The sequence below is a fragment of the Castor canadensis genome, chromosome 15 (assembly GCF_047511655.1).
Source record: "Castor canadensis chromosome 15, mCasCan1.hap1v2, whole genome shotgun sequence".
In the NCBI taxonomy this organism is placed as follows: Eukaryota; Metazoa; Chordata; class Mammalia; order Rodentia; family Castoridae; genus Castor; species Castor canadensis.
This window is the reverse complement of record NC_133400.1, coordinates 6,800,355-6,821,698: the sequence shown is the minus strand read 5'-3', so window position 1 is coordinate 6,821,698 and position 21,344 is coordinate 6,800,355. Positions and strand designations below refer to the sequence as shown.

The 21,344-nt window shown below is 43.5% G+C and overlaps 2 protein-coding genes across 2 annotated transcripts in view; both read right to left on the bottom strand.

The window, feature by feature from the left end:
* Window positions 1-2,399: 2,399 nt before the first annotated feature.
* Gcsh (glycine cleavage system protein H) lies at window positions 2,400-12,603 on the bottom strand. The gene is made up of 5 exons (XM_020170318.2): window positions 12,354-12,603; window positions 9,421-9,500; window positions 8,096-8,159; window positions 3,517-3,648; window positions 2,400-2,923 (listed from the first exon to the last, which is right to left on the bottom strand). Exons 1-5 carry the CDS (start codon window positions 12,499-12,501, stop codon window positions 2,826-2,828), a joined length of 522 nt encoding a protein of 173 aa, XP_020025907.1. The 5' UTR covers window positions 12,502-12,603; the 3' UTR covers window positions 2,400-2,825.
* Window positions 12,604-18,453: 5,850 nt separating this feature from the next.
* LOC109696643 (polycystin-1-like protein 2) overlaps window positions 18,454-21,344 on the bottom strand; it is an 80,780-nt gene continuing 77,889 nt past the window's right edge. Inside the window, 3 exon segments of the mRNA XM_074056923.1 lie at window positions 18,454-18,791; window positions 20,167-20,298; window positions 20,766-20,860. Of these exon segments, the coding sequence (XP_073913024.1) occupies window positions 18,627-18,791; window positions 20,167-20,298; window positions 20,766-20,860 (392 nt within the window). The 3' untranslated portion in view covers window positions 18,454-18,626.

Sequence of the window (21,344 nt, the reverse complement as noted above, 5' to 3'; positions counted from 1 at the left end):
TTGCTTTTTGCTTCTGTAACCTGCTTGCAAGGGTGTATAAAATGAGATCTGTTTTGGGGGCTCAGCCTTTGGACACGAGTCCACTGGGTCTGTTCTGGCACAATAAAATGTTGCCTCCTGCTAAACTGCCTCAGTGTCCCTTATCTCAGCTTGAGATTCCCGCAACAATGTTTTGTGTTCTTTAAAAACATAAATGGGTGTTACAAAGCAAGTGTGTCTTTGGGAAGGGATGGCAGACTACAGTCACTAATATTCACTCTAGATGGGCTACTTTCCAGCTTTAAGAATATTCATCCCTTTCACTCTCGTGTTTTTGTACAGGTTTCAACACCTATCTTAAATGCTTGGGACCAGATTCTGTGTTTCTGATTTTGGAGTATTTTCAGATTCCACATCACTTGAAGGTAATTTATATGGTATTTTTAGGAGCCTGCATTCTGACTGTCCCAGATGAGGTCAGGTGTAGAAGTTTCCACTGTGGCATCAGGTTTGCATTCAAAGTTTCAGATTTTGGAGCATTTCAGTTCTGTATTTTCAGATTAGGGAAGCTCACCCTGTAGTGGCATTTGCTAAGGGACTAACAAAAAGCAGATCAGTGAAGGTGAAAATCCTTCCTATGACCACCCAAACATTTGATAAATTTCTGTACCCATTACTTTTCTTCCTTTGTTCCCTTCTTGTTTTTGGTTTTTTGAGACAGGGCCTTGATATATGAGGCCCAGGCTGGCCTGGAACCTACAACCCTGCTGTAGCCTCCCATGCTAGGATTATAGCCACCACGCCCAGGGGCTTCCATCACTTTTCTTAACTATAAATGATCATCATGGATACCTACAGGTACACAGCCATTACTCATTGCTGTTTATTTCCAAGGCAGCCAGATTAACCAACCTAACTGATAATTACACAAAATGACAATCATCCAGGACACATTGGGTACTTTCTTGATAGGGTGCACAGGTAACAGTTCAGCAGTGAATTGGCCACCACTAGCAGTCCTGGTAGACACTTTCTTCTGCTGAGAAGCAGGGAGATCTGCCTGTCACTTGCCTTCCTACTGCTCTCAGTTCGTATTTGCTATTTATTCACCACCAAGTGGTAGACTTGGCTTTTCTAGTACTAAAGGGGAAAATGGAGGAGTCTGTCTGCTTGTACCTAGTGTGTACTTGTACATACTCTACCCTCCCAAGCAGCATTTTACAGTTGACCAAATCAGAGGGTATATTAGACATCTGAAAATACCAGTTGTCACTCTTAAGTATGCTTAAGTTGCAAGGAATTTTCATTGCCTCTATCACTATCTGAGCTCAAAGCTTCATTGTGTCCACTTCTAAACCTGAATATGGTTTAACTTTTTTTTTTTTTAAGAGACAAGGTCTCACAACATACTCCAGGCTGGCCTGGAACTCACAATCTCCTGTCTCAGCCTTCCCAGTGCTGGAATTATAGTTGTGCACCACCATGCTGGGCTGTAGAGCTTTTAACTTCTTAAAATACTATGTGCTGTGCCAATCAAAACTTTCACCTTTCCTTGTTTTTCCTCTTGTAACTGAAATACTTTTATTTAAAGATGATAAAAGAAAGTGCTAAATGCTATCAGACAATTAGATCTTTGCTTAAGAAAAGCCAGATTTAGACAGATGCTGGTGGCTCACACCTGTGATCCTAGCTACTCAGGAGGCAGAGATCAGGAGGATCAAGGTTTGAAGCAAGCCCGGGCAAATAGTTCAGGAGACCCTATCTAGAAAATACGCATCATAAAAAAGGGCTGGTGGAGTGGCTCAAGGTATAGGCCCTGAGTTCAAACCCCAGTACTGCAAAAAAAAAAAAAAAAAAAAAAAAAAAAAAAAAAAAAGGCCAGATTTATAACAAAAAGGAAAATTTTTCTTAAGCCTTTCATTGTTAGGGCTTAATTTTTTTTTTTTTGCCCATACTGAGGTTTGAACTCAGAACCTCAGGCTTGCTAGGCAGCCACTCTACCAGCCCTAAATTTCCTTTTTAAAAATAACTTTTCAGCCAGGCATTAGTGGCTCACACCTATACTCCTAGCTACTCAGGAGGCAGAGATCAGAAGGATCAAAATTCTTTGAAGACAGTATAGGAATAGTTCACGAGACCCTATCTCAAAAATACAAAACACAGCTGGCAGAATGGCTCAAGTGGTAGAATGCCTACCTGGCAAGCATGAGGCCCTGAGTTCAAACCCCAGTACCACCAAAACAATAAATAACTTTCCAGGGTTGAGGGTGTAGCACAGTGGCAAAGTATGTTTAGCATGTGTGAGGCCCTGGTTTAGATCCCTAGTACCACAGAAAAACGGACAACTTTCCATAAGTTAAAATTAGCATTTCACAAATACCAGTAGTCACTAAGTGAAATATTAACATCAAAACAAAAAACATGATTAATGAAGGTTTAATATTTACTTTGCTGCAAAGCTGCTGCTTCACTGTATAAAAATGGCACCAGCAAATGCGGTCTACTATAAAATCAAGATAGCATTGTTCTTTATCTGACACTGTACAGGAAACACTTTCCTCCACTCCCAGTTATTTCCATTGGGAAGATCATTGGGGATTTTGACTCATATTCAAGGATGGATATAAACAAGTTATAATATCTTAGGGCAAAAAAAAAAGTGCATATTTTGGTTATGTGCAATCATTGGGAAGTGAAGGGTATTTCTTCAGTAGCAGTGCTGAGAGTAGTTTCTTCTCCATTTGTGCTGCTAAATGTTGTTATTGTAAGTCTTCTATTCACCACCAATTTCAGACAACTATGCTGAAGTACGTTACTTCACATTGATTTATTTAGGGTTGCCATTTTTACTCCTCGATAGATTTTACGTATTTCTCATATGCTTCTTCACTCATTAGTTCATCTAGTTCTGAGGGGTTATCCAGTGTCATCTTTATCAGCCAACCTGCAACCAAAACAAAAAAATCTTATATTCCAGTTATCTTTGTACAATGTCAAATTCATCCAAAATGTAAATTTCTCAGTGTCTCAAAATCTAGTGAATTAAAAAGAAAAAAAAAATCTAGTGAATTCAACTAAGTGATCAAATTAATCTAATGTACATATATTATTTGTCAGTGGAACTTTTAAGTTTTAATCCTAAAAACTAAATTAGCATACTTGTATATCACAACTGAAAAGAATTATAGCCAGAACAGAGCCTACCATAATAAATGAACTTTTAGGTTATAATAGGCATAAACAACTGGCATTTAAGTCTTTAAATAGGGATTTGAATACATAAGGCTATGTATGCCTTTCTTTAACAAAGGTACACCAATACTGAGGTTTAGGGCATTAGATAGCACTAGAGAGCTACAAGGGTGAGGTAGCAGGCAAAGAAAACCACTACCTAATCCCTAAATAAATGGCTAATCCTAAGCCATTTTATTGGCTGCATGACCCTCACATGTAAGTATTTAGGGCCTAAAACAGAAAACTGCTGTAAGCATAATTCACAAGGTTACTATGGAGATGAAAATGTGAACAAAACCTTACCATCTTCATAACAAGATTTGTTGACAAGCCCTGGATTTTCTGCAAGGGCTTCATTAATTTCAGTTACTTCTCCTGATAGAGGAGAGTACAGTTCACTGGCAGCTTTCACACTTTCCAAAGCACCAAACTCATCTACATGGGAGAAAATTAAAGGAAGCGTTAAATGCCAGGTGAATGGTTTGAAAATACAAAATATGGAGGCGTCACCTCTCATACAGTCATGATGAAAACACTATGTTTCTTTGAGAGTGAAGCATGCCCAGGTGCATGAAGGCATGAAGTCTCAAAGGAGACCAGTCTGTTCTGAACGGAATGAGCAGCAAATGGTGAAGCCTCTGGACACCAGATGTATCCAGGTGTTACGTTTAATAAAAACTCAATGTTCTCTGAACTTACTGTGGCTCAGGAAAAAGAAAGAAGGAAAACCTTAGGAAGTTCCAGTAATGGTGAAATACCACTATTCCTATAGATAACAATTATAGACTTTGAGCAAAACATAAACACTTATATGAAGGACTTGGAGAGTGACCAAATGGAACTCAATCCTTGAAAGAAGGAAACCAAACTGGCTAAGATCTTCCCCTGATAGCAGTGCCCCACCCAAAGAACAGAGGGCGACTAGAACACCAGAAGAGCAGAGAGCTAATCAGTTTGCCTGAGGGGTGAAATCTTAGGAAGAAGGGAACACATTAAAAAGACATAGGAGTTAATGGGAGTACATCTCCAAATGACCCTCATGTTGGAATTAGCAAAGAAACTTAAAAGTAGCTATAAATGTGTACAGATTTCATCACAGTGAGTGGGCTCAGGGAATATGCATGACTGAAAACTTTTAAATGGACACTACAAATGGAATATCTAAAATAGAAACTCCAGCAGACAGTATTAATAGCAGACTAAGAACAAGAGAAGAAAGAACAGTGTGAGGATCAATTGAAATTAACCGAAGAACAGGTAAATGCCCAGCAAGCATGAGGCCCTTAGTTCAAACCCCAGTACTGCCAAAAACAAAACAAAACAAAACAGTGGAGGACAACAAAAAGCAATGGAGAATCAGAGTATGGCGGTATATTCTTGTAAATACCAGCACCCAGGAAGGAGGCTGAGGTAGGATTGAGGCCAGCATGGGCCATATAACAAGACCTTGTCTCAAAAAAAAAAAAAAAGAAATTCAACAAAATTTAAAAGAGCAGATGAACAACCACCAGGATAAACTGAAAGCAAATAGCAAAAGAATCTAGACCAAAACTCAAGCATATCAATATAACCCTTTAAAGGTAAAAAAACTAAACATTCTAGTCAAAAGGAAATATAGTCAGAATGGTTAAGAAAATAAGTCCAAACTATACGCTGTGTCCAAGGACTACATCTTTAAGAAACACGCTCTTAGAGGCACACCTAGGTCAAAAGTGAAATGACAGATATATACCATCCAAGTAATAAATCTAAAAAAGTTCACATTAACAGACAAAGCAGACTTCAAGGTGACAATTGCCAGAGACAAAAAGGACATTCTGTAGTAAGAAAGGATCAACTCACCAGGAAGACTAAGAATCTAAAAGTATATACACCTGATAAAAGAGCTTCAAAACATACAATGCAAAAATTTACCAAAGGGAGAACCAGATGGTATGCTGTAATCCCAGCTACTTACATGGTGGAGATCTGGCCTTGATTGGAGTCCAGCCCAAGCACATAGTTAGTGAGACACTATCTCACCAAACAAGTTATGTGAGAGGTGTAGGTGAGAGAACTGCAGTTCCCAGCAGGCCCTTAGGGTGAAAACACAAGACCCTATCCACAAACTAAAGCAAAAAGGGGCTGGGAGCATTGGCTAAAGCACACCTGCTTAGCAAGCACTCGACCCTGAATTCAAACCCCAGCACCATCCAAATAAATAAATAAGTAAACAAACAATATAATAATAATGACTAAAGGGAAAATCAGACAAATCTACAACCTCAGTTGGAGTTTAATACCGCCTCTCAAAAATTCAGTAAGGGTTGTGTTCACTCTAAAGACAACCCGCTTCAGTCTGTTGACAGTATACTCCTCTCCTAAAAATTTTGCTATCATTTTTATTATAAAAAGTTCAGAAAGAACAGTATGAACAATATCATCAACTGACCTAACCTAACCTATTGAAAGTACTACTGTGAAGTACTACTGTGTACCTACTGTGAAGGTATTAGGAGACAGAGGCTTTGCTAACTTTTTTTTTTTAATGGGTATTTGATTTTATTTGATTTGGCAGTGCTGGGGTTTGAACTCAGAGCCTTGTACTTGCTAGACAGGTGCTCTACCACTTTAGCCACACCTCCAGCCTAAAAGACAGAGGCTTTGGCCCTCATGAATGTGCTTAGTGCTTTCATGAAAGGCACCCCCACCAGAACCAGACCATACTGACACCCTGATTTCAAGACTTCCAGCCTCCAGAGCTACAAACTACGAGAAGTTCTGTTATTCACCAGCCACATAGCCTGTGGTACTGCTAGAGCAGCCCAAATAGACTAAGACAATACCCAACAAATGAAGAACATGCAGTCTTTTCAAGTGCGCATGGAATATTCACTAAGTCACAAATTCAAAAACTAAAATCTTACAGACTGTGTCCTTTTACTACAACAAATTAAGTAAAATAGGAATAAGCTATAAATATTTGTTTTTTTTTTTTTTTCATTTTTCTTTTATTATTCATATGTGCGTACAAGGCTTGGTTTATTTCTCCCCCCTGCCCCCACCCCCTCCCTTACCACCCACTCCACCCCCTCCCGCTCCCCCCCTCAATACCCAGCAGAAACTATTTTGCCCTTATCTCTAATTTTGTTGTAGAGAGAGTATAAGCAGTAATAGGAAGGAACAAGGGGTTTTGCTGGTTGAGATAAGGATAAGCTATAAATATTTGGAACTAAAACAACATACCTGTAAATAACTCATGGATCAAAAAAGGAATCATAAGGGAAACTAGAAGATACTTTCAAATGAATGATGAGAATACATCAGAATTTATGGGATATACCTAAAACAGTGCCTAGAAGAAAACTGGTATATTTAGGTTTTATGTAAAAACAGTTTTTAAAGTCAATGGCTTGGATTCTAAAAACACAAGAAAATAAAAATAGGTAATTTCTAGAGAAGTGGCAACACTTGAAAGAAGGGATGACACTGGGTGAGTTCATGGGTGGGGATGATAACGGCTTTTTTGCACCAATCTGTACCATGCAGGACAGCCAAAATCCTCAAAGAAAACCTCAGTCTTACTGGCTTTGAAGACCAGAAGTCAAGAGTTTGAGGTGGTCACAGCCATTGGAAAGTGAAGTGGGAATTTCCTAGGAAGGATAAAGACAAAAGGGAGACAAAATTTCTACATGTAAAGTCTGCCCTGTCTCTGAATGACCTCTGAACTGTGCACACACAGGGCAGACTCCCAAGTGACAGCTAAGGCTCAAACAACTGAACTGCAATTTTAGCTCCACCCACCATGAGGGAAGAGTGTTTTACAGCAAGTTAAAAAAAAAAAAAAAATCTAAAACATAACCTGAAGTTTCTACTTTAAGAAGCTAGAAAAGAAGAGTAAATTAAGAAAGTGACAAGAAGGAAATAATAAAAGATATGAGCAGAAATTATAATGAAGTAGAAATTTAAAATAGAGAAAATTAGAGTAAAAACTTAGATCTCTGTAAAAGTTAGCAAAATTAGTAAGTAGCCAGCAAGACTGGTCAAGAGGGACAAAAAAGGGCTGAGATTTTAGCTCAGTGGTAGAACACTTGCCTAGCATGCAAGAGGCCCTGTGATGTGATCCCTCGCAACACAATAGAAAAAATATAAATTATAACCAAAAAAAGGAACGAAAAAGGGGTCTTCACTACAGATCATATGAATATGGCAGGATAATAAGCAACAATGTGAACAAAGTTGAAAACTTGACCCTGGAAAATTCCTCTCAAAACACATAAGATAAAGAAAATCGGGACAAGCCCTGTAGCTACTAAAGAATGAATTTAGCTGGAGGTGCAGCAGAGTACCTGCCTGGCAAGCACGAGGCCCTGAGTTCAAACCCCAGACCCTGCTGGCACCGGCGGCTCATGTCTGTAATCCCAGCTCCTTGGGAGGCTGAGATTGGGCGGATTACTGGTCCAGGCCACCATAGGCAAATAGTTCACAAGACCCCCATCTACAAAATAACCGGAGTAGAGAACCTGCCTAGCAGGCCTGAGGCCGAGTTCAAATCCCAGTGCCACCAAAAAAAAAAAAGAAAATTTTTGCATCATGGATAACTGGGATTTATTCAGCCTGCCCTTGTGGCTTGACACATTGACACACTGAGGCAGAAAGGTACACAACAAAGAGGTGTCCTTAATGGCTTTCAGTAAACCAACCCTATCTATAGCCATGTATCTCCAACTTGTAAGAAGTAAATAGTGTTAAACACTTCTATCTGAATATACTATTTCCTGAATCGAAAAAACTAACTGACCATGGGTGCAAACAGTTGTTATTCTTTATTATTCAGAAAAAGACCAGGCAAGGGAAATTCACTGCATGAATCATGACAGTCCTAGATAAGAAAAACACTCACCTTGTTTTTTCAATTTTGTCCCAACTTCAGGCAGACTACAGTATACAACATCCCCCAAAGCTTCCTGAAAAAAAAAAAAAAAAAAAAAAACCAGAAAAGTCTACTTAGACTTAAATAGAAAAATACAGACTATGTATTGTAGACTTACAGCCATTTAAAAAATTTAACAACTGGCCAAGTAGCCAGTTTTACATGCTTGTAATCCCAACACTGAGGAGGCAGAGACAAGAAGACTTGAGTTAGACGCCAGCTTGGGCAAAAGCCATGTGCCCCAAGCAAGACCAGCTCTCTTAACACATGTGCATTTCACCTCTGCAGTTTTACTTACGCCATGACCAGACTGCAGTGGCTGAAATTCTACTCATAGATTCTATAAACCACAGTCCTCAAGACCTTGTCTTCAGAAGTGGCCTCTCCCTCGGATGAGTGAATCACATCTCCTTCCCCCTCCCAGTGACCTCTATAGCACAATGCTTTGTATGCAGTTTCCATGTGGGTCATTCCCCCATGGATACACTCGGGAGGCAAGGACAACATTTCATAAAATATTTCACAAGGCCACCTGTACTAGGCCTCACATAGATACACAGACAGCCAGTGACAACACTGTCAGTAACTTTTAGGACCTGAGAATCCAACATGTCAAAGAATTTTGTTTCCTCTCACCAGTTAACGTCCTCTTTGTCCTCCTGTCTCACCCACACATACATCCAGCTGAAAAATCACTGGACCGTGCTACTCTTTGGCTTCTCATTTTCTTTTAAACATCATTTCAACATGAAATCACTGAAGACAGGGGAATTAACAAAGAAAAAAAGACTAAATCTTGTGCCTATTTGGGTTTCCCCTCTCTTCATGGTATCACTGTACCCACAAAATCCTGGCAACCCTCTAGACCTTTGCTAGCTCTTTTTCTTAATTTTAAGCTCTAAATAAAACTATTTCTTTCTTGAATAATGTATATTTCTTACTTTTAAATGTCGACCCAATATCTTTTTTTGTTTTGTTCTGAGACAGTGTCTTACTATGTAGTCCAGGCTGGCCTATAACTCATTACTTAGCCCAGTGTAGCCTTAAACTCTCTGTCCTCCTCCTCCCAACAGCTGGGATTCCAGGCATGCATTACCAGGCCAAGCATAGTATATCTTCTCACAACACCACATACTCCTTCACTAAAGGACATTTTAGTTGCTTCACCTGATTTTCTTCTAGGGGCCTTTAAAAGGTCCCAAAAGATAACACAGAGTAAACAGTTTTTATAAGGTAAAGACAATCCAAATTACTTGAGAGCAGACAATCACAACTATTTCAAGACAATCCAATACCTGAGCAAAATTACTGATTCCCACTGTTCCGATACCATTTTCTGTTGTTATCCATTCGTGTTTCTCCGTGAATTTACGCACTAAAACAGAGGAGCAATACTTTAGAAAAGCAGTAGCATCACTTTTTAAAAAGTCTCTTCACATCATTACTGTCAAAAAGTAAGATTTGTGCGTGACTTACTGACACAGTCTCTCAGTAGTACACCACCCAAGAAAGAACAAAGACCAAATTAAGGACAGCACATCTAAACAGTGTTATTACTTAAGCAAGATGGCTTAATATGAACACTGTGCATTTTTGGGAAACTGGCTTATTTGCTTTAACATTACTCAGCCTAAATCACACAAAGAAATTTGGAACATATTTCATTAAGTTTATACACTAAGTATAATTTAATCCCAGCTACTCAGGAGGCTGAGGCAGAAGTATCAAAAGTTTAAGGACAACCACAGCAATTTAGTGAGGTCCTGTGTCAAAATAAAAATTTTAAAAAGGGCTGGAATGGAGGAGAGGAGGAGGAAGGAAAGAACAAGGGAGAAGGAAGGGAGGGAGGAGAGAGAAAGGCATGTGCCTGTAGTCCCAGCTATTTAGGAAGCTGAAGCAGGATGGTTTGAGCTCTAGGGTTCAAGGATAGCCTGCATAACATGGCAAGACTACTTCTCAAGAACAATTTAACCTTAAAAAAGAAAAAACGTCTCTTTAGGTAGGTGTTGACTTAAGGTGGCTTCACTGTGACTTAGTTATAAAGGGATGAAACTGATCTCTCAATTGTATCTTAAGTTCTTAAAATTCTTTAATCATTTAAGCCTGTCCTTGAAGAAACTGGCTACTGTTGTTTAAAGAAGAGGGCACAGGCTCAGTGGTAAAGCTTTTAGCCAGCATGCTTAAGAGTTCAATCTCCAGCACTGCAGAAAAAAAAAAAAAAAAAAGCTGGGCGCTGGTGGTTCAAACCTGTAATCCTAGCTACTCAGGAGGCAGAGATCAGGAGGCTCACAGTTTGAAGCCAACCCAGGCAAACAGTTTGGGAGATCCTATCTTGGGAAAAAACCCATCACAAAAAAAGAGCTGGTAGAGTGGCTCAAGGTATAGGCCCTGAGTTCAAAAACTACTACCCCCCCTAAAAAAGAAAAAGTTTACCAAGCAAATGGATTCTGGGCAAAACAGATGATATATAGTTATTTGGCTACAACACTTAATTCTTTCATTCTCTTCCAACTCTAGAACTCGCTGATTACATTACCAATTATGAGCAGTTCAAAACTAAGAAACTTTTTGAAAGGGCTGAACAATTATAAATGTATGACCCCCCCTGAGACAGCTGTCCTGGCCACCTTGCCTAATTGTAAAGATTACCTTGGGAGATCATCAGCAACCCCAAATACAGCAACATTACTAAACTTGGTACTAGGTCCAGATGAATTCAAAGTCCATACATTTTTTTACTAGGTATGCTACTTAGGCTAAAGACTACCAATATTACTGCAATTCTCCTTTAACCCTTGCCCAACAGGAAAAAAAAGTGGACAGATAAATAATTACTTTTTTACTGGACCTTGAAAAGCACGCTTTGGCCTCAGAAAATCGGAGTTGTAATTCATAAAAACTTTACATTTTCTTTTCAATAGCCAGATGAAATATATTTTGATATATTTCTTTTCTTACTATTTATTTGATGCTATACATCTTCCCAGTACTTAGCATGCAGCAGGGTGCAAGTACAAAAATTACATTGTTTCTTTTCATCCTCCCAGCAAGTCTGTGAAGTAGGTATTCTCTCCACTTTCTAACAAGGGAAACAGATTCAGAAAAGTCACTAGGCCCAGATCACATAGTTTTTTGGAAGTGGGGTCTATGATCTTTTAAGAGCTTAGATGCACTGTACCCCATAAATATGTGCAATTTTGTGTCCACTAAAAATAACGAAGAAAAAACCCTAGGCGCTTAACCATATCACGGACATTGATATTTTAGGCAATATTTAACCAGGTAACTAGAGAATGCAAACAGCTAGATAGAGTAACGTTGAGTAACAACCAAAAAAAGCATGGACTTTAAGAGAAGTTCGCTGAGAAAGAGAATGCAAATCGGTAATGAATCACTGTATTCAAATCAGTAATGAATGCACTGGCGTGTCACACACAGCTGAGAACACTAGCAAGAGAAAAGCTTTAAACTTTGGAATAAAATGATCAAGAACTCCAGCTCCAAACAGCTTCCAAAACCAGTGAATTCCTTAAGACAACAGCCATCCAGAGCTCTGCACCCCAAATAAGAAGGCTGAGTTCTTACAAACAGCAGTTAGTGTCAAGTCTTTGCGCATAAAGAAAACGGTCCTCTGGGGCCAATTGTGCCACTGCTGCACAATCGGCCGACAGTCCAGGGCCAGGCCTCCCAGTTATTTCAAGTCCGTGTAAGTCCGCCTCTCTTCAGCCCAGGCCACATCGGCGACTCGGTGCGCTTTCGCAGGTCTTCGTGGTGGGTCCAGAGATTGCACCTTTCTGTTCTGGGGGGACAGAGGCCTTCAACGACACGCTGGTCTTAGCCATTAGCAATCCAGACCCACTGCTTTGGTTTTAGGAAGTGCCCTGCTTAATTAACTGTGTCTGGAGTTCTCAGTAATGGTGCATTCGTAAACAAAAGACCTCTCATTTAGGGTCCCAGTGCGCACAAGAGCGAGATCAACACGGGGCACAATGAACCTCGCGGGGCCCGCCTGGCTTCTCCAGCACCTGCGGGGCCGGGCCGGGCCAGCACTGCCCAGCGACCTCCCCTCCCCTCCCCTCCCGCTTCCCGCTTTCTACCGCCGGCACAAAGGCTGCTCGTGTCTTCTGGCGACTGCTTCGGAGGGCCGGACTTCGCGCGCTCCGGTCCCGCTCAGCCCGCGGCGAGCCAAGGGGAGGAGGTGCCGGCCGCCCACGTGCCGCGCGCTTACCCGCGAGCAGAGCGGGTCCCGTGCGCAGCGTCCGCACTGCGCCCGCCCTCAGCCGCCAGAGCCGCGGCGGGCAGGGCGCGGCGGGGGCCAAGGCCGTGCGCAGGCTGCAGGCCGCGGCCCCCACGCTCCTCGCCATTCGCAGCGCCATGTTCGCAGGGGTTCGGAGGAAGGGTCGCAGGGCCGCGCCTCCGCCACCCGGGTGGCGAAAGCAGGGCGGGGCGAGGCAAGGCGGGGCGGAGCGCCCGGGCCGGAGCGTGCCGGCGGGACCGAAGCGCTGGGACGGAGCCCTGGATGGGGGGACCTGATTGGGCAGCGTTCGGGGGCGGGGCCTCCTCGGCTGGGTGCGGCCTCGGATAGGGCGACGCCCCAGAGGGGCGGGGATATGTGGAAGAGCTGAGGCCCGGATGGGGCCGTGGACGAGGGGCGGGGACTGTGTGTCGGGCTGGAGCCAGGCTGGGCCGCCGGGACTGGAGGCGGGGCCTCCGGGATGGGCGGGGCCTCGCTCCAGGCGTGAAAACGCTTAGTCAGCAGCCCCGGGGTCCCTCTGTCCGGACGCTGTGCAGGCAGAGCTGCGCCCCCGCGGTGACTGCGAGAAAGGCTCCAGGCAAGGGTGACTTCCCTGGGCCGGCGCATTCCGGTGCCATTGAGCCTTGAGGTCCTGGGGAAGGCAAGGCACCGCTCGTTCGGTTGAAGGGTGCAGACCCGTCCTTCTCCGCTCGACCAGGGTCACCCATAGCGGGATTCATCCCACCGAAGGTGGTTGTTGGGGCATTGGCCAAAATCGTGCACACACATGCCCTCTACTTTCTCAAATACTGAAAACAGTCCAGGAGCCCATTTTATTACTTCACAGCCCCCAAGAGGCCCAGAGACCCCAAATGGGACAGGCAGAATCAAGAAGCTTATAGAGAAAGGACTTGCCCAGCGTCAGGAGAGGAGAGTGGACCAGAGCCAGTCACTAATGCAGCAGTGTGCATAAGGCAGGGAGTTGAGACCCAGTGTGGACAGATTCTTGCTTAATCAGCCAGCCCCCTAACCGTGGCCTTCCGAGAAAAGCCGAAGTCATGGTCCAGATCCAAGAATACAGAAAACAAATGAAGTTCTGGGAAAGACCTTCAACACAGACTTGATGCAGTGGACCCAGTCAGTAAACACCGAAGTGGAAAACTTCAGGACCACAGGGGAGGGCGTCTTTTCCAGACTGCTGTGTAGTTGCACTTAAGTTTCCACTTGGTCCTCTTGGGATTGTCAGCAAACTGTGCAGAGCCTTGCAATGACTGTCCTGCTCCATTGTCCTGAGTAAACAAGCACCATCTATTGAGTACCTGCTGTGTGCCTGGCAGTGTGCAGACATTGTCTTTTTTATCCTGCCTAAATACCCCCTTTCTGACAGGTATTACTCTCATTCCATAGATAAGGACGCACAGAGGCTGAGAGAATTAAGTGACTTGGCCAGAAGAGTAGGGAAGGCATTTTATCACTGACAGAGCTGTAAGGTCGCGGTGGTAGTGTTACTGGAAAGTTAGCACAGCTATCTGCCACAGTCTCTGCATCCTCAAGAATTTGGGCAAGGTGAAAAATGCAGTAAAAATGATAGTAAAACTTATTATAAAGGAATACACTTTCAATAGACTGTGTCTCTAGAATAAGAACAAGAACAACAATTCTTTTTACTTGGCACAAGTTTTTATTGAAGTGGAAGGAGCAGTTAAGTCCCTCCCCAGGATGAGCCCAGGAGGCTGAAGTCACAGTCAAGGTCACAAGGCTCTGGTAGGTCTACAGATTCATAATGTACAAACTATTTTAGGGACCACTTGACCCCTAGGTTATGGTTTACAGGCCTGGATCTTTGTTTTGTTAAGATCTATTGTGTCAGAAACTAATGCTACCCCACCTCATGGCAGGAAACTCGAAAACATCTGTGAAATCTCTTTACCTCGGTGGGCTATTCTGATCTTAACTGCCTCTGTTAAGAGTGGAAAGTTTGATGGTGATGTGACTCCAGCGGTAGAGTGCCTGCCTAGGAGCTCTGAGTTCAAGCCCCGGTACCATCAAACAAACAATAACAAAAAGAGTGGAAAGTTTAAATACAATGTTTTTCTCTCAGCAACCTTGAAGAATCATCCATTTAAAGTTCCCTTTGCATATCCCCATCACTCATGACTAAGTGTTACCTAACATTAGGACTTAACTTATAGGCTGGTCTAGTTGCCTCAGTTTGGGATGTTGAAGGGATCACACTGGCCCACTCTTCACCCCAGATCTTGGCTAACTTTTATAACATCAGGTTTCTGTTTGTAATGTTGTTTTATCACAAGCCAGTTCCATTTAATGCAACCCATGTCCTAATTTTTTTTTTTGGAGGGGGGTGGGATGGGGTTTGAACTCAGACCCTCACACTTGCAAAGCAGATATTCTGCCACTTGAGCCACACCTCCAGTACATTTTGCTCTGGTTGTTTTGGAGATGGGGTCTTGCAAACTATGTGTCCAGGTGGGCCTCGAAACTTGATCCTCCCAATCCCAGTCTCCCAGGTTGCTAGGATAATAGAAGTGAGCCACAGGTGCCTGCCCCCCCCCAAAAAAAATTTATTCTCAGCTTTACTAACTCATTTGGTGAAAAGGACCAGATCCTATATCAATGTATAGGCTATGCTGGAATGTCGAGAAACACTGAAACAACGCAAACATGGCTACCTCCGATAAGAGAGCCAGAGAAAAACAACACACATAGCTGCCCAACCCCAATGACTTTCCCGCTCATGTCCATCACCTCCCCCCATCCTCCTTCCCAACCATCTTATCTAATGCCCATCCCCCCACCAACCTCCTTTTCCCCCCACAGGATGTTTAAAGTCCCCAGCCTCTAAGAAAGGCATGCTCTTGCCCCTCTCAGAGTGTTACTGTGAAGGCCCAGGGTCCCTCTCAGGTCTCCTCTCCCTAATAAAGATCTGCTGCTTGTGAAGTTCACATATTCTTTCTTGGTGTGTCTCTCTTTTTGGCTTCACTTTCCTTTCAAGCTACATCACAGGCTATTCCACCAAAAAATAGCAAGTGTAGAGTGCTTTTTTGTTTGTTTGTTTTGTTTTTGTAACAATCACTGAATATAGTTAAAAATCCTTTTTGTTTTCCAACTGTTGCAGTCTTTGTAACATCCATGACCTTACATTTGGAAGGTCATCTTGTTAGGTCGCAGTTAGCCATGAACAATTGGGATATGCTTCTGTTAGGATTAAAATAGCCCACAAAGGTCCTGGATATCATTAGATGCTTTTGAGTCATCACCTGAAAGTGGTTTAACATCAGTTCCTAAAACAATAGATCTTTACTTAACAAAACAAAGACCAGACTCTAAGGGGTCAGGTGGACCCATCGGTAGTTGGAACATTACTAATCTATAGACATACCTTAGCCTTGTGACCTCAACTGTGATTTCAGCCTCCTAGAATGCTCTAAGCCTCTTCCACCTCAGTAAAAACTGCTGCCACAGTAGAAATAATTGTCATTGCTCACTCTAGAGATGGCCCACTTTCAGTCTCTTGAAAGTGTGTTCTTTTCCTAGTAGACTTCACTTTCACTATGTTTTCATGTCTTGCCTGAATTCTTCTCTCACAGGTGGAGGTAGATAGCTGTGCTGAATTTCTGACAACACTTTTGGTTGACTTTTTGGTAACAATCTCACTGCACATTTGCAAGCACCTGAAAATTGCAGGTGGTCGTTCCTTCCAGGTATTTCAGGAGGGGCCCACTCATCTCTTTGAGGTAACAAATGTATTTTCTTTTTAGCACGATTAAAGGAGAAGTTTGATATTTAGTCAAGAGAGAAGTGGAGAGTAGATGATAAAGACAGGAGAGGTGAAGAATTTACAACTTCTCCAGATATTAGAACTTTTCCTGTTTGAAACAAGCATGCTATATATCTGGGTAGATTTCTGTAACTGTCTATTACGGAATGTGCGTAGATCCTACTATGGGTTATTTGATGGATGTTTCTGGATACATAGCTCATCTTCATACCTGATGCCATATAGAATGGATGAGGAAGCCAGGCATGGTGACACACAACTGTAATCCCAGCATTTGGGAGGCTGAGGCAGGAGGATCACACATTCAAGGCCAGCCCAGGCTACATAGCCAGTTCCAGGCCAGCCTGAGTTCACGGTGAGACCCTGCCTTAAACAAATAAAACAAAAGAAAGTCTGAGGAACAGCAGTCTGAGGAACAGCACAGTTGTAGAGTGCTTAACTGGGGGGGAGAGGGGTGTTGGATGAGGGACCTTTGACTGGACAGAACATGAAACTTCTCCAGGGTCCGTGTATACTGCATGTTACTGTGGCTCTTTATAAAGGATTCTGGGCTCATGGGTTTGTAGGTTTTGATTATCAGGATAGTATGGCCGGATTTTGATTCACCTGTCATAAGATCTTTAAGGTTTTATCCAGCTAGAAGTTCATCTCTAGGGTTGGTTAAGTCAGTTGTTTAAAGACCTCTTATCTTTCTGTTCTGCTATCTTCAGATTGTTCCCCATGGTCTCAAGATAGCTGCCAATGTTCCAGCTATCTTAGAGCAGTCAGTGTCCAGCAGCATAAGTGCCCATCTCTGAGTCTTTTTTTTTTTAATTAGCAAGGAGCCTTCTGCCTTAGAGAGCTCCACTTATTTCTTACTGGTTGGGGCTATCCTAAACCACGGTCAAGGGAAATGGATTACCATTACTAAAATAAAGTGGGATTACCTGAAGTGACTGCCTGAGTCATGTGGGGGAGGGGTAGAGAACTATCCAACAAAGTCCGGAAAAAGCCTGGGATGGATTTGGGGCAAGGAATCTGCAGTATCTGCACAATGGGTGTGTGAGAAGGAGGGACAAGATAAGGTGACCTAGAAGGGATGCTAGAAGCTCATCCCCTCTGTGGGGGAGGGGAAGTGTACGCTCATGCTCACCCCAGCTGGAAGTCCTTTATTCTCCATACTTGTGGTTTGCAGAACTTCAAGTGTGTTCATCCAGTCTGGCTGCACCTTGGAACCAGCTGAGCAGCTGACTCTCAGCCCAGAGTGTGGCCTAATGGGGTGAATTGTGGGGATTGTAGCATACAGTCAAGGTTGAAGACCACTGGGGCAGATACAAGTCCTGGAGTATTGTGTAAGGAACACCAGGCCTGTGTGAAGTGCTTCAGTACCTGGTACCTTGGCCAGAGAAGTTTGGGAATAACTGCAGATGTCCTGGGACACTTTGCAGTGCACTCTGAGCACACTGAAGGCAAGGACAGTTTCCTGTTAAAGAACCCAGGTGGCTGGTGGAGAGGCTCAAGAGGTAGAGCACCTGCCTAGCAAGCGTGAGGCTGAGTTCAAACCCCAGTACCACCAAAAAAAAAAAAATAAATAAACCTAACCATTTGCTGGGTGCCAGTGGCTCATGCCCATAATCCTACCTATTTAGGAGGCAGACATCAGGAGGATCAAGGTTCAAAGCCAGCCCAGACAAATGGTTTGTGAAACCCTATCTCAAACATACAAAACAAGGCTGGCAGAGTGGCTTAAGTGATAAAGTGCTTGCCTAGCAAGAGTAAGTCCCTGAGTTCAAAGCCCAGAACCACCTAAATAAATGAATAAATAGCTAGAGTGGTCAGAGTCCTAACTCCCACTACGTCTGAGTGTGACCATTCTGGGAAGTTGAGCTGCCGGCAGTTGTCATTCGTCAGGTGAGTAGGGTAGATGAGAAGAGAGGGAGAAACCATGTGATATGATGGGAGTGGGGCATCCAAGAGGCTTGCCTGGAAACGCCAGAAGCTAGAAGAGGCACAGATTCTTCCCTAGAGCTTCAGAGGCAAACATGCTCTGCTAACACCTTGACTTCAGACTTTTGGTTTCCAGAACTGTAAGACAATAACTTTCTGTTGTGTTAAGCCACCCAGCTTGTCATACTTTGTTCCAACAGCCCTGGGACACTCATTAGCATTTCTCCCAATAGCCTTGAACTAGAATCATTCGAGAACAACTCCTGACAGACCAAAAAGATGAAGTAATTACTTAACAGAGACATTTTTCCCATACTATATATATTTTTTTTTATTTTGAGAGGGAAGTACATTTGAATAAACAGCCTCTCAGTCGTGGCGATTCTGTGTAAGTACATATTCTTACTATCTTACTTGCTGGGCTCAGTACCTCTTATATAGACACAAAAACCAGTGCTCTGGAGAGACTACAGAATCACTGGTAAGTGCAGGCCTAGGTCTCTGACCTTCCCCACACGGAGACCATCAGGTAGATAAGCAGCTTAAAGCCTGGGCAAAGCTTGTGCCTGCTGAGGGAACAGAGTCTTAGAGGGTGACTGGGGCTGCTCACCACTGCTCAGAGGCCTCTCTCTTTTACATCTGACACCCAGGAAACTGAGTGTCTTCATCAGGAGCAAATCCACAATCTCTCCTTCTTCCTCCGACAGCTGCAAGGGAGAAAGGAACAAATAACATATCTGAGCCATTTTCTACAGGGACTTGCTTTCTAAGGGGAAACCATGGTTTTACTGTACTACATGGTCCCAGCCTAAAGTCATTTCATCTTTAAGGTTGCTCTAGGGCTGGGATGGCCTCCTTCTGGGGCTTTTCTTCCCAAAGAAGGGGTATACACTTTCTCCTTTGTCCCCTGTGGGCTCTTTCTTCCTCACTGCTGAGTCTGCCTGGGTTTTTCTAGTGGCATTTTAAATCCCAAACTTGACAGAGAAAGCTGGGGTATTGAATCTGAATTTAAGCAGCACTGGCATCATACAGACCCTCTTCTGAGAGTGGCTCTTTCTTCTGTGTCTTGTTATTGCTACTTCTTTTTTTTCTTTTTTGCTATACTTGGATTTGAACTCAGGGCCTCACACTTGCTAGGCTGGCACTGTACCATTTGAGCCACACTGCCAGCTCTTATTATTACTTCTGCTTTCTCTGTTTACCTCCTGGCCTAGCCTGACATGGGAGGAAATTCTGGGGAATGAAAAGAAAGCACTCTACCTCTTAAACTGTGCCCCAGCCCTTCATCAAGATTCTTTTTTTTTTCAGTACTGGAGTTTGAATTTAGGGTCTATACCTTGAACCATTCCACCAGCCCTTTTTTGTGATTTTTTTTTTTTTGAGATAGGGTCTCATAAACTATTTTCCCAGGCTGGCTTTGAACTGTGATCCTCCTGATCTCTGCCTCCTGAGTAGCTAGGATTCCTGGCATGAACTACCGGCTCCGGGCACTTTATTTTGAGAATTAAATAAAATTGACTGTACAGGGTCTTCTGCACAAAGTCTGTTGTGAAGAAAGCGTTCTGTAAGTGATGGTGAGGGTGGGTAATAATCTAGAGTCTACAGGGGACAGGCAACCAACAGTCTTCATGGTAGAAAGTTGACCTCAAGGCCCCAGTTCATCCCTCCCAAGCCACTTTGTGAGGTTAAAGTTTCTGAGTATGGTGCAGATTCTTGATTTTGGCAACACATTAACATCACCCAGGGAGATTTCAAAAATACCAGCATGTGGTAATTCCCCAGAGGTTCTGTTTGTGTTGGACTCAGAACAGGCAGTTGTAGTCTCCAAAAGGCTGCAAGTGAATCATTGTGCAGTTAGCAATGAATCACTGGGGTAGTGAACAGTCCTAAGCCAGGAATCAAGATGCCTGGTTCTGACTCCTGCTCTGCCCCTTGCTTGTGACCCTGATGAAGTAATTTGCTATTAGGCCTCAGTTTCCCTCCTGTGAAATTAGAGCTTTGAGCTACAATGGTCTCTCAAGTTCCCCTAAATCTAACATCGCTTAAGGTCAATGACATGATAAATAGGCCAAAGGAGCTCACCTAATCATATTTTTGTTCCTCACTGAAGGCCACAAGGATGACAGAAATAAACAGATTTAGCACCACAAATGTCATAAACACAATACAGGACCCAATGAGAAAGGAGCCAAGCACTGGACTGTAGTCCAAGACCTGACAGGAAGAAAGTCAGAGTTATTTCTGGTATCCCGTGTCCATGTCCAAGTGGCCACCTCCCCACCAAGAAGGAAACCAAGAAGGGTATTCAGAGCTGGGCAGAGCCTGGAGCCAAGAAGGCTCCCATTGCATGGGGCTAAACAGATAGGAAGAGCTCTACTGAGAGGGAGCAGGCAGCACCCCTGCCCACTGCTGCCTCTGGCCAGAAATGACCAGTTGGAGACAAGTCCCCCTCACCCCAGGACAGCCCTCCCCTGAGCAGCCAACACCTGGAGCTCTTCTGCAAGCAGGGTCCCCAGGGCAGGCTCCCTAGAAGGAGAGAAACATTTTCACTTGTCCAAAGCTGCCCAGTGCTTGCCAGGCCACATACCCACGGGGTGGGATGGGGGAGAGTGACATGAGGGAGGCTGGGTGGGAAGCACATTTTCTAATTTTCATGAAGACGGGTCCAGACCCCCTCTTACCTCCTCATAGTTGAAGATCCCCAGCTGAAGGCTGATCAGCGTTTCTGCCGCATCAGAGAGGCTTTTGTAGGAACGGAGTTTCCAACCAAGTTGAACTTAAAATTCAACTTGAACTTTTAAGTTCAACCAAGTTGAACTTAAAATATTGAGTTCAACTGTTATGGAAAGAGTACTGATGAACGGGAAGACAGTGTGGAGCGCCTCAAATCCTGCTTTTCCATACAGTGACCTGTGTCAGCCACCTCCTCAGCCTGGCTGTTGTTGAAATGGGTGTGTATATGCACCCAGTTGGGTGTGTGATGTGTGTGTTTCTCTCCATGGCCTTGTGTGTTGCAAGACCACACATGTGTGCCTATGTGAGAGTGTGCATGTGTACTCCTATGGGCACTGGAACCTGCACACATGTGCCTGAGTGTATGTATGTTGCGCGCTCTGGAAGCATCTTCCCAGATGACCTTGTCCAGGACCTTGGTTGCAATCACAGCTTGTGGGCACCCACCAGCTGCAGGAGCTCTCCAAGCTCCTCTGGGCTAAGCCTCTGCTGCAGTCACCAGATGGCTGCTCAAAGAGGCAACGACA

Bases quoted from the DNA above. Each gene is read 5' to 3' on its own strand.
- Gcsh (XM_020170318.2), bottom strand. From the start codon at position 12,501: ATGGCGCTGCGAATGGCGAGGAGCGTGGGGGCCGCGGCCTGCAGCCTG. The intron at 9,501-12,353 runs GTAAGCGCGCGG...CCTCTGTTTTAG, and splicing joins GGGACCCGCTCTGCTCGCGG to TGCGTAAATTCACGGAGAAA. The intron at 3,649-8,095 runs GTGAGTGTTTTT...TCTCCCATGTAG, and splicing joins GACAAAATTGAAAAAACAAG to ATGAGTTTGGTGCTTTGGAA.